General features: G+C 38.2%; 2 protein-coding genes across 3 annotated transcripts in view; one reads left to right on the top strand and one right to left on the bottom strand.

Moving 5' to 3' along the window:
* LOC142350883 (polyribonucleotide 5'-hydroxyl-kinase Clp1-like) overlaps positions 1-12,110 on the bottom strand; it is a 438,433-nt gene that overhangs the window by 172,357 nt on the left and 253,966 nt on the right. The gene's annotated exons all lie outside the window — the stretch shown is intronic.
* LOC142350402 (uncharacterized) overlaps positions 1-12,110 on the top strand; it is an 83,106-nt gene that overhangs the window by 10,164 nt on the left and 60,832 nt on the right. Inside the window, exons 3-7 of the mRNA XM_075402249.1 lie at positions 1,277-1,486; positions 1,763-1,833; positions 2,097-2,325; positions 3,002-3,128; positions 4,214-4,429. Of these exons, the coding sequence (XP_075258364.1) occupies positions 1,277-1,486; positions 1,763-1,833; positions 2,097-2,325; positions 3,002-3,128; positions 4,214-4,429 (853 nt within the window). The remainder of the gene's footprint in view (positions 1-1,276; positions 1,487-1,762; positions 1,834-2,096; positions 2,326-3,001; positions 3,129-4,213; positions 4,430-12,110) is intronic.

Genomic DNA, 12,110 nt, shown 5'->3' with positions numbered 1-12,110 from the left:
CCTAATTCTTGAATATTAGAGTCTTGAGTTTTTGATTTCGAATATTAATTTTGGATCTTTTCCGTTTGTGCCCCCCCCCAAATATTGCACGTGCATCTGGGGAGTGCAAATAATATGCGAGGGGGCACAAACGGCAAAGATCCTAATTTTGAAAAGCCCTATTAGGGTTTTCTCCTTATAGAGCTTATGTGTCTCATAAAAATGACAATCCGAAGCTAACCCAAAAAGTCTAGTGTTCTATTAAAGGACTGGTGGTCGATCTGTCTATTTTATTTCTATAGTTGTTTCAATTCATGTAACGCCACAAGCGTCTATCGCGGCTATTTTCCGGCAATCTGCCGGCTATGTTATATTTTGGCACCAATTCCTCAGCCCGTGTTGAACTGGTGGTCTCAGATTGGGTGGGGTGTCGTTTTTGTAGTGTTTTGTGCAAGTCATCCCAGGTTGAGGTCCCAGACGGAAAGTCGATATGTTTAGACCCAGATGAAAGCACGACGGTGGTGTCGTGCGTTCAAATTTACATGATCTGGAAACAAGGAAAAACGCGCGAAAGTCTGGAAATAAACGCACGAAAGGTCTGGTGAACGCACGAAACTCTGGACTTGAACGCACGAATAGTCTGGTGAACGCACGAATGTCTGATCATGAACGCACGAATAGTCTGGTGAACGCACGAAAGTCTGATCATAAACGCACGAATAGTCTGGGGAACGCACGAAAGTCCGGATATGAACGCACGAAAGTCTATTGAATGCACAAATGTCTGGACATGAACGCACGAAAATCGGTTGAACACATGAAAGTCTGGTGAACGCACAAATATCTGGACATAAACGCACGAAAATCGGTTGAACGCACGAATGTCTGGTAAACGCACAAAAATCTGGACACGAACGCACGAAAATTTGGTGAACGCACGAAAGTCTGATGAACGCACGAAAGTCTGGACATGAAAGCACAAAAGTCTGGTGAACGCACAAAAGTCTGGTGAACGCACGAAAGTCTGGACATAGGCACTTTCCGTCTGGGACGGTCTGTACATACCGACTTTCCGTCTTGGACGGTCTGGACATGCCGACTGTCCGCCTGGGACGGTCTGGACATACCGACTTTCCGTCTGGGATGGTCTGGACATACCAACTTTCCGTCTGGGACGGTCTGGACATACCGACTTTCCGTCTGGGACCTCAACCTGGGATTGAAAAGAATTTAAGCGCTGATAAAAGTGCAAAATCCTTACAAATAAGCCCTGATGGTATTATGAACTTATTGAAAGGTGAACTTGATTGTGATGTTGACAAATGTGATGGAAGGAGACACTATCAAGTGTAACCAGTATTGGCCAGAACAGAACATGGTGTGGGATTACGGGGAGTTGACAGTGGAAGGCTTCAGTGAAATCAAAAAGGACAACTATGTCAGACGCGAGTTCAAAATATACAGAGCACTCACCAAAACTGACCGCGAAAGCAGAGATAGGGATGTGGTTTTCTGTTGCTAAAAACGTTGACAATTTTAAAATTTTCCTATTTTTATTAGCAACGCGGAACGAAAAGTTGGGCCGCGCTCGTTTTTTTTCGGAGCATTTATGTCGACGCCCTATGGCTATGATTGACATAAGTGCTATTTTTAAGTCCATTAGTTTAAAAATGAAATTAAATCTGCCAATTCAACTTTTTGACTTTTTGTGTGGTTTTTTAAAATAAAAAGAACAAACACACATCCTTTATTCCACTCGAATAAAAGAATTATATGAGAGTAGTTTGAAAGAACCAGACAAAGAGACACCCAGTTGGGACCAGAAGGCAATCTTGGAAAGTGCTTGGAAGTTCGGTAATAATATGGTTAAATTTTAACGCAAGTGCATAGGAATTAATAACCGATCGCGGATATCAGTGACAAATATTCCCAATTTTGAGTAAATTTGCAATGGTTTCCTCACTGTCACTGTTCTCCGCGAAAGCCCATAACGCCCAGTCTTAAAACACGGGGGAGCGGAAAACACTGACATTAGCAAGCAATTTTGTTTGCTCAAAATGTAGGTTTGGCAACGTAATAAAAATGCACTAAAAATAAAACCACACCCCTCAATATAGCCCCGAAGTTACCAGTTTGCCGAAAAGGGCACAGAAGGTGAGAGTTGTGGAGCAGTTTCAATTCACAGAATGGCCTGACTTTGGAGTACCCGAGAACCCAGAGCAATTGATAAAATTTTTAAAGACTGTCAGATATTTTTACCCTTACGCAGAGCAAACAGAAACTCCTATAATTGTGCATTGCAGTGCTGGATGCGGTCGATCAGGGACATTCATTGCTCTGGACCAGGTAGGTATCTATCATCTGGACAAATAATGGAAATAATGTTTCCAAATAACGGAAATGATGGAGAATAATGGAAATTCGTTCCAGCAACTCATACAGAATTTATTTAACCGAGCTCAGAAAGCATACAATTAAAGGTAGAATAGGTTCCTTATTGTGACAATAAAGTAGTTATCACGCTGCAGTAGTAAGAGAGACGTTTTTCAAACTGCTTTTATGTTTTCATGCTGATGTCCATAATAGCAACATCCTTTTAAAAAGAGGATCTAATCTGCCCCCCTTTTTGTGACCTCAGTCACCAGAAAAAACGTGATTTGATGTTACAATGTACAAGTTGCGCCGCGTCTTTCCCATTATAACCCCCCAGCTTAGTGGTCAGATAAACTATAGCGCCCCCCCTCCCATCATGGTAATTGTACCATAAGGGTGGGGGTATATTTTCATGGGGGGGGGGGGGGGGGAGGCTATAATGGGAAAGACTAGCGGTTTAAAAGTTACATGCCCACTAAGCTATAGGGGAGGGGGTGGGGAAGAGAGAGAGACTGTATCCACAGAGCTCATTCGCAATGTCTGTGCCAGAATTTGAGAAATTCAACACAATTCAAAAGCAAGCACGAGTTTGGAGGCAATGATTGACTACAGTAACAAGGACATGAATTGAAAGATTGTAACTTTGTAGATATACGAGACGATAGAGAACGTAGATGCAATAGACATTCGAGGAGCTGTGGCTTCAATGAGATCTGCGAGGCCTCAAATGGTTCAGACATATGAGCAGTATCTATTCATTCACTATGCTGTACAAGGTAACAGCACTGGATCTATTCTGCCCCTCCCCCCCCCCCCCCATTTCTTTTTAATGACCCCAGTTACAAACTATGTGTTGTTATATAGCACGTTACTATGTAATAAACAAACAGCACGTGCGCCTAGGGTGGGGGAGGGGGGCAACAGAATAGATCCAGAGCACTTAGAGTGGATTGAGATTGGAATTCCGGGGTCACCGCCACAACCCCCCCCCCCCCCCCTAGATAAACATAAATGGAAATATAAAACTTAGCAGCCCTTCTTAACGCTTTCACCTCGCCAAAACAGATTGATACACGTTTTTTTAAACGTGATAATATTCATTTTACTAACCAGGAAGAGGGTAGGGAGGGTACAAGTACTCGGTTTGGGGTGGGGCTAGGTGTGTGTTTTGCTCTTGGCGATGATGTCAAAGAATATTTTTGGTAATTTTTCAAAAAACTTCGCTTTCCCATTTTTACCTCCATTCAGAATTCGTTCAGTAATTATTCACACGATCAATGAACTTAATATTCAAAAAGACAGAATATTCACGCTTGAACATGTAGCGTTTCATTCCTTCTTCAGCATTTTAAAAAAAAAAGTCGGGAAATTCTCAATTTGTTCAATCCACTTTTTCAGAGAACGTGACTTTTAGTGAAAACAAAAGCTGTTCAGCTGAAAATAGCTCAACGAAGATATTGCGAACAACAAAACGATAGCTTGCAAATTTACATAAACTTACAGTTTTTAGATTCAATCGTTGTTTCAATAAGCGTTGTTGTTTCATTACAAAACCGAAGAAATGATCCGGAGATTACTGTGAAATATGTATTCAAGAATCCTGCCCATAATTGCCCATTGTCAAACGCAGAAATGTGAGTATGAGATAACCGTTATTTCTAAGCTACTGTTTATCGAAAAATATGATGGAGTATTGTGTGTAGGTGGCTTAGTTGGACAGAAAAAAGTTGGGTTTTCCCATTATAGCCCCACCCCATCCTAGTGGTCAGATAACCTATAGCCCCCATCATGATAATTTTATTTTCCTTGATGGGGGTAAATAAATTTATTTACCAAGATCCATTTATAGAAATTTTTGTAGTGCTGGTGGCCAAAGAGTTAACAAGACGTCGCATTTCACCCGAAAAAAACGCAACAAATGCTGAGGGAGGCAGACGCAAACGAGGTCTTTCAGTTGTATCCCGGCCGACAGGCGAAGAGAACTCGGCAGCCACAGGGGACTATATGGTCGCGGCACCCGCAACTGTACAAATGCCGTTCAGTGAAGTTTATTCCGAAACGCAAACTACTCTCAAAAGTAAATAAACCAATTTCTTGGAGCAAAACTCATTAACGTTCAAAAAGCCTGCCTGAAACTGACTCAATACGAGGAACTCACAAGGTAAGTTTCTATCAAGTTCAGTCAAGGGTTAGCTCAGCAAAAAATCTCAGCCAGGGATTAGGTTAGCAAAAGAAAACAAAGCGGAAAGCATATCGACCAATTTTTTTGCTAGCATATCACATTAGAGAACGCAGGTTACGAATTTTTTGTTCGCTAAAACTTGTTAGAGAACCAGGGTACGAATTTTTTGTTCGCTAAAACTTGTTAGAGAACCAGGGTACGAATTTTTTGCTCGCTAAAATTTGGAGGCAGGTGCAAATAGCAATTAGCACGTGCAAAAGTGGAATGCTAAGTTTTACGGCCCTAATTTAGCGGCCTAACTTAGCGGCCCGCTTGCAGTAAGGAAACATAATTTTTGGCGGCTGAAAAACAGAAGGAAAAAATTAGAAAAATTGAGGAAAACTTCTCGTTTAATAATTTACAAAATTGTACTTTTAATTATAATTTTAATTATTTCAATTTTTATTAAAATGGGACCCCCTTTGTACCCTTTTGGTTCTCTAAAAAAGTTAGCACATGAATCTTAGCCCCCTAGAGCTTTGTGCCCAGCACTCGGGCGCAAGCGCCCTCGTGTCAGGGCAGTAAGTCCCTCGGGCCGCTAAGATTCATGTGCTAACAAATACGAGGCCCGTGCAATTAGCAATTATCACGTGCAAAAGGGGAATGCTAAGTTTTGCGGCCCTAACTTAGTGGCCCACTCGCACTAAGGAAACATAATTTTTGGCGGTGAGGCCAAACTCACTAAAACTTTTGACATTTCCCATCAAAACCTGAAACGAAAGCACTTGTCTCGCCTTCTTGGAAACGGAAAAATATGGCTTGTTCACAACTTTTAAAAGGCTTCTCCAAATACACCCAGCCCCCTCCCCCAACCCCCTCTTTCCCAGCAACTTTTTAATTAGCTTTGGAAATGTTTGCGAATAAGTTTGCGAACAATTGAAATTAGCGGTTGCCAAACAGGGAAAAAAAGGTCTCATGATAGCAACGATTTCGATAGCGATGACGAATTGGAGCAGAAAATGATTGAAATAGCTGAAAAATAGGAAAAAAGTAGAAAAATTGACGAAAAATTCTTGTTTGATATTTTTCAAAACTACTCTTAATTTCAATTTTAATTAAATTTTAACCCTCGTCGTACCCTGTGGTTCTCTAAATAAGTTAGCACATGAATCTTAGCCCCCTCGGGTCTTCTGTCCAGCACTCGGGCGCAAGCGCACTCGTGCCAGGGCAATAAGTCCCCCTGGCCGCTAAGATTCATGTGCTGACACATAGTTGTTGAGCTTCTATGAAAAAAATCGAGAAACGTTGAAAAATTGTTCGTCTCAATTGATGTTTCTAAATTTGTGCTCGGATGGTTTGCAGAAATGATTTCTTCCACAAAATTTACTGTTTTTAATTTTAATTTCTTTTTGCAAAAAAATATTCAAACAGCTGATCACTGACAATGCTTAACCATTTAAAGCGACAGGCAACAAAATTGTCAAGCCTAAAATTGCGAAGAAAGGATCACCGGACTAATCTAGTTGATGCACACTTCGTTCGACAAAAATTAATAAACAGTTTGAATTGTATCTGGCTTCTAAATGACGCCTGGAGATGCTGCTCAATTTCATTTTTAATTTTGGACGGGTGGTTTAGTTTTTAGGCAGGATTCTAACAATTTATCTGTCCAAACTGCTAAATTGTTCTGCACATTTTGTAAATAAGTAAATTTGATTTGTTTCCTGTGGATGATATTTGACATATTGAGTATAGCAGTTCTCGAATCTGAAATGGGCAAAAAACTTTTGCAGAACCTGAGAGCGCCCTATGGGAGGCAAAGTTTTAATGTAATAAAAAAATTTTTCATTGGTCCCCTATTTTTTGAAAAGCAGTATGGAAGCTAAATTTTTCAGATAGCGCTTTGTGCGCTATCTGAACTAAGCATGTGCGCTAAATTGTTTAGTTTTTTTAGAAGCTCTCGGAACGCATAATGCAATTATAAACAAGTTAAATATATCTGAAATTGACGTGCTTTTGACAAAAAAAGTAACCCTAAGTGAAAATTGCAGCCACATACATCGAAAAACTATCAAACTTCGACACGTTAAAATTGGTCTGAGATATCAATCAGATGGTTTTAGATGTGCTAACATATACCTAGACATCAGAAATTACGCAGTAAAAATTTATTTAGTGCCACCGTCAGCCTCTCAGCGGCTGTTATTTATGCGCTCTCCTTCTTACAATTCAAAGAAATTGAACTGTATTGGGGTGTGTATATTAAAGACTCAAAGAGATTTTATGGTTTTCTATTTTTTTATAGTTTAGCGAGCAAGAAAACCGGAAGTTCAAGGAGTGATTAAAATTGAAAGGCGGAATATGAAGAGCGGAGGAAAGATAGAGTGGCTCTTTTGTTCATGCCTTCCTTTGAAACAGAGCGAGAAATGTAGGTTTGAGACAATTTTCACGTTTGGCTTTTTCAAGCGTTTTTTAATAGCTGCACAACAATAGCTGGAACTGTTATTGGCCTTCTCTTGATTTTTTTTTGTTTCGTCAAGATTTTTGTTGCAACCATATGAAATTACAACCACTTTAAATCCGCCTTTCGTTTATTCGTTCATGCAATTTCAACTGAAGTGCGTGCGTAACATCTTTACTTACTCTTAGTTTAGCGAGTTTTTGTTCATTCGCGTGATTAAGTTTTTGGTCACACATGACATACCTCCCTCTCAATAATAACTTCCTCACTTTGAAACTGACTTTTCTTCACTTTAATTCAAAGAGATAAGGTCAAGTGAAGGTTTGTCACTCTAAATGAAAGTCATCTAAGAGCAGCTAAGGGAGTTAGCAATGACATATACAGATTATACAGATTCTTAACCAAAATTTCTCATCTCTTCCCTTATTGAAAAGAGTTAATATTTCGGTCTGTTTTTTTACTGTCTTTTCTAGACTGCAGATCTACAAAGCTATTGCAGCTATTTTCTGACAATCTGCCAACAATAATTGGTTTTTTGAAACTAAGATGTCTAAGAGGTCATTTCAGACTAAAGTTATAATATTCAGGTTGTTTTGATAGCGTTTTTGGTAATTAAAGGGAGTTTTACTTTAATTTGAAGGTTTGTCAACTAATTCTCGGGTTTTTGAGGCTATTTTAGCAACTTTTAGCGCACTATTGTGTTGCATTGCTCCCACTTGTAACTAAATGTAAGCTTGCTGCTCATAGGCAATTTTTATTTCAAATTAGCCTTTTGTACCAAGCATTTTTTGCTTTGAATTTTGACAAAATATTGCCAAAAAATGTTAAAATGTATGTTAATATTCTTCAGTTTTTCGCTTTATTCCAAAATTAGGGACGTTTCAGCTATTGTTTTCTGATAGTCCGAACTTGTATGTGCAATTAACCTGTCTCGATTATTTGAAATTCTGTCTTCCCCTTGTATTTGTACTTGTACAAGTTGAAAAATTGAATTTTTGTTTCCTTGTTGCTATTATTACGTTTCAGCCAAGTTTCAATTGCGATATATTTTATTGTCATGATCCGATATGCTGCTTTTTGGCGAAGACATCTTTGAGTCGCGTCCGGAATTCTTCCGGCTATGTTACATAAGAACTAATCGCACAGTTTCATGATTTTTGAAGTCAAATTGATTTTAGTCACGCCGAAACACGAAGTGGAGCTAAAAAGCGAGTGGTTTTGCTGCGTGACAATTTTTCGCTCCGATTTCAAAGTTGAGTGAGAAAGTGATGTATGAACAAAAATTTGCGGATCCTTTGCATTTTTGACCCCCACTCCCCTAGTGTGTTATGCTACCCCAGTTACAGAGCACTTGCCATTTTCTAGTTGTCCGTTAGTTAAGAGTATGGCACTTGCTTCTGGGGTTGCAAATATTATACACCCACTAAACTGGAAGGGGGCACATACGGAAAAAATCCAAAATTGCTTTGTTGCTAATATTTTTTTGTTTACATGCGAAGTTTTCATTTTTTTGCTGCAATTGTTTTGTGAACGGTTTTCCCAATCATATTATAGCACATTCTATGTCTAGTTTTTTGTTCGGTGAGTGAAAAATTTTTGAATTGTAGGTCAGGACTTGGATCTCTGTTTATGCTCCACCCCCAGATTAGTGAGTGCATACTTTTTGCAATCCCCTGACGCACATGCCATATTTTTGATATTGATTTACCATGTAATAGCAAGTGCTCTGTGATTGGGGGAGCAAAACGAACTGGGGGCACAAACAGAAAAGCTCCAAGGACTTGTTTTGCTATGATTTTTTATTTCATTTGATCACTTTTGATTCCTTGTCTTCTTTTGCATAAGTTACACCAAAGCAGAAGGTGGAGTGAAAGAGCGAGTGGTTTTGCGGTGTGAATATGTTTCGCTTTAATTTTAAAGTATAGTGAGAAAACTTTGTTTGAACAAAAATTCGCTTTCTTGCTATTGGTCTTTTGTTCACATGTGGCAGTTTCACTTTGATTTTTTACTGTTTTCTTGATGTGTTGGATCGAATGTTTTCCAAACTTTTTTCCCGATCCATTCATAGTTCAATCTAGGTCTAGTTTTTTGTCTGAAGAAAAATCTTTTTTTCACTGGTGGCCTTTTTGTACACATGCGGCATTTTGACATTGATTTTTGTAAACTCCGACGCAAAACAGAAGTTCGAAAGATTCAATGCAGATTATATATGTAAGCTCCAAAACGTACAAACCAACAAAGTATAAGCATTATCAAGTTCAATGTAACAAGTGAAACTTAGTCGGCAAGATTTTTTGATGCTCATTTAACAGATTTTTCGTCTGATGTCATTGATGTCAAATCAATTCGTGTTCATACAACTATTGTCTAGCTGACCTAAAAAAATTAAGCCGAAAACAAGCCCATTTGATGCATATCGTGGTTTTATTTACTTAAAATTAGGTTAAATGAACTTTTTCGGATTTTTCTACGTACATTAGCATGTATTTAATTCTTGTTTTAAAGATTTGAAATACTCGAATCTGATTGGCTAAAATTCGTTCATTTACTACGTAACAATTTTTTTTTCTCAATAGCTCTGCAGCGAAAGCTGAAAGCTGGGGCTATTTTTGGCCTTCTCTTGGTTTTTTAGAATTCAAAGAAATTGAATTGTATTGGGGCGCTGTCTTTTTTTAAAGATCTGTTCATACATTTTTATGATTTTTGAATTCAAATTGGAGTAGTGATTTTGATCACGCCTACACAGGAATTGGAGCGAACGAGCGAGCGGTTTAGTGGCGTGAAAAATTTCGCTCTAATTTTAAGGTATATTGAGAAAACGGTGTTTGAACAAAAATTCGCCCTCTCGCTAGTGGTTCTTTGATCACATGCGGCAATTTCACTTTGATTTTTATTGTTTTCTTCATGTGTTGGATCGAAAGTTTTTCTAAATGATTTTCCCGATCCATTCATAGTTCATTATATCCTAGTTTTTTGTTCAAACAAAAAAACAATTTCTCGCTAGCGGTTCTTTTGTACACATGCGGCATTTTGACATTGACCTTCTTTTTTTAAAAGCCGCGCAGTGAAAGCTGGGGCTATTATTGGCCTTCTCTTGGTTTTTTTTTATTTCGTCGTCAAATGTTGGTTACAACCATATGACGCCACTACCACTTTTTATTCTTTCGTCCATGCAATTTCAACTGAAATTCGTGCGTGACGTCATTTTTCACCCTTATTGGAGCGAATTTTGTGTTCATTTGCGTGATTAAATTTTTGGTCACACGTGGTTTACCTCACTTTCAAAAATCACTTCCTCACTTTGAAATTGACTTTTATTTACTTTAATTCAAATAGATAAGGTCCAGTGAATGTGTCACTCTAAATGAAGTTTATTTAGGAGCAGCTGATAGAGGCAGCAAAAACTTAGAGAAATTCTTAATCAAAATATAACATCTCAGCCTTCAATAAAAATACTATTTTTTGGTCAGATTTTTTGCTTTTTTTAGATTGCAGAACTATAAAGCTACGCCGGCCTTTTTCTGGCAATCTGCCAGCTTTGTTTTTATTTCTGACCTTTTTTTAGAAGTCGTCTTCCGATTTCTTTCTTAGTCCGTTCTAGGTTTAGTTTTTTGTTTAGTCAATGAAAGTTCTTTGAGTTGTTCGTCAGGACTTGTTCTGCTATGTTTTTAAAACACGTTTTCCATTTCATTTAAGTCACATTTTTCATGCTTGATTTACTTCACTCGCTCTTTCAACTGAAAGGATATTACCTTCTTCCACGTATTGAATTACGTAATATAGTGAATACGATCAATGTCAACAGAGCAAACTCAAAAGAAACGAGATAAACCAACAAAGCCGGGCCGTTTAGGTTATTAAAGTTCATCAGAGCAATTGTTTTCTAAATATAGTATTAAACTTACTATTTTTAGTTTAGAAGCTGAATTAAGTTTAGTTTTGGAATCCAACTGGAATTGTCCAACAAATTAGAACACTTTTTTGAAACTTAGGGAAAAAGTGTCATTTTTTCATCACCTCTTTTTTTCATTTTCTGCTTCAATCTCAATGTACATCAAGCGCGTCAACGGCGACTGTTTTCCGGCAAATTGCTGGCTGTGTTGTTTGATGCAATTAAACTCAAGCTTAACATCACAGAGAATTTTCCGATTGTTCCAAAAAGTTTTTATACGATTTCACATTTTTTCTTTCTCAAATGTTCAACGCATGTGCAAGCTTAGCCAGAGTTGAACAAACCTGAAGACATATCACATCGTGAGACAACTTTCTTTTCTTAACCCTGGATAGAGTTCATCATATTTACAAGGAGATTTGTGGTTAAGGAATATTTTGTTTTATCTGAATTTTGTAGTTAGGCGTAAGCACTAGTGAAGGGGATCATCGGCGTAAAAGTTTTGTTCAAAATGTGATTTTGTGTTACAGTAATAATACAAAAAGTGAATTTTGTTTCGAAAAGGTAGTTGTGCTAACTTACTTCTTCGTATATGTTCGCCATTGTCTAATGTATACCTTGAAATTGCCCGGGTCACCGCTAAAAATCGCTAAAAGATGTAAGATTGGCGGTGAATTTGAGAAAAGGTGTAAGATTTGCGCTCAATGCGATCAATGCGGTGAAAAAAATTTTAAGCGGTGGAATTTTTTTTTCACCTCATAAGCGGTGAAAAAAAAATTTTCACCGCAACCAGCAGAAGGCGGTGAAAAAAAATTATTCACCGCTACCAGTAGAATGCGGTGAAAAATTTTTTTCACCGCTAACAGCAGAATGAGGTGAAAAAAAAATTTTTACCGCTAAAATCCCAAATCTTACAAATATTCACCGCTAAATTCAACGCTTATCTTAAATTCACAGGAAATATTATTAAAGTAAGTGACAGATGGCGCAGTGGAATAAGAAGTTGGTGACATGCGGTAGTTGAGTGTTTCGAACCTCTGTACGTTAGTTTCTTTTTTGTAAGAAATCCGGTGAAAAATTTTTCACCGCTAAATTCAACGCAAATCTTACAAAAATTCACCGCTGTCACCGCATTCAACGCTAAAAGATGCGGGCGATCTGCGGTGAAAAAAGTTTTTTTCACCGCTATTCACCGCTAATCTTACATTATTGTCTGATAAAATCTCGACTCGGGTGGGAAGAAG

This window comes from Convolutriloba macropyga, chromosome 12 (assembly GCF_964194025.1).
Source record: "Convolutriloba macropyga chromosome 12, txConMacr16.3, whole genome shotgun sequence".
Classification (NCBI taxonomy): Eukaryota; Metazoa; Xenacoelomorpha; order Acoela; family Convolutidae; genus Convolutriloba; species Convolutriloba macropyga.
This window is presented reverse-complemented; position numbering and strand designations above follow the sequence as displayed.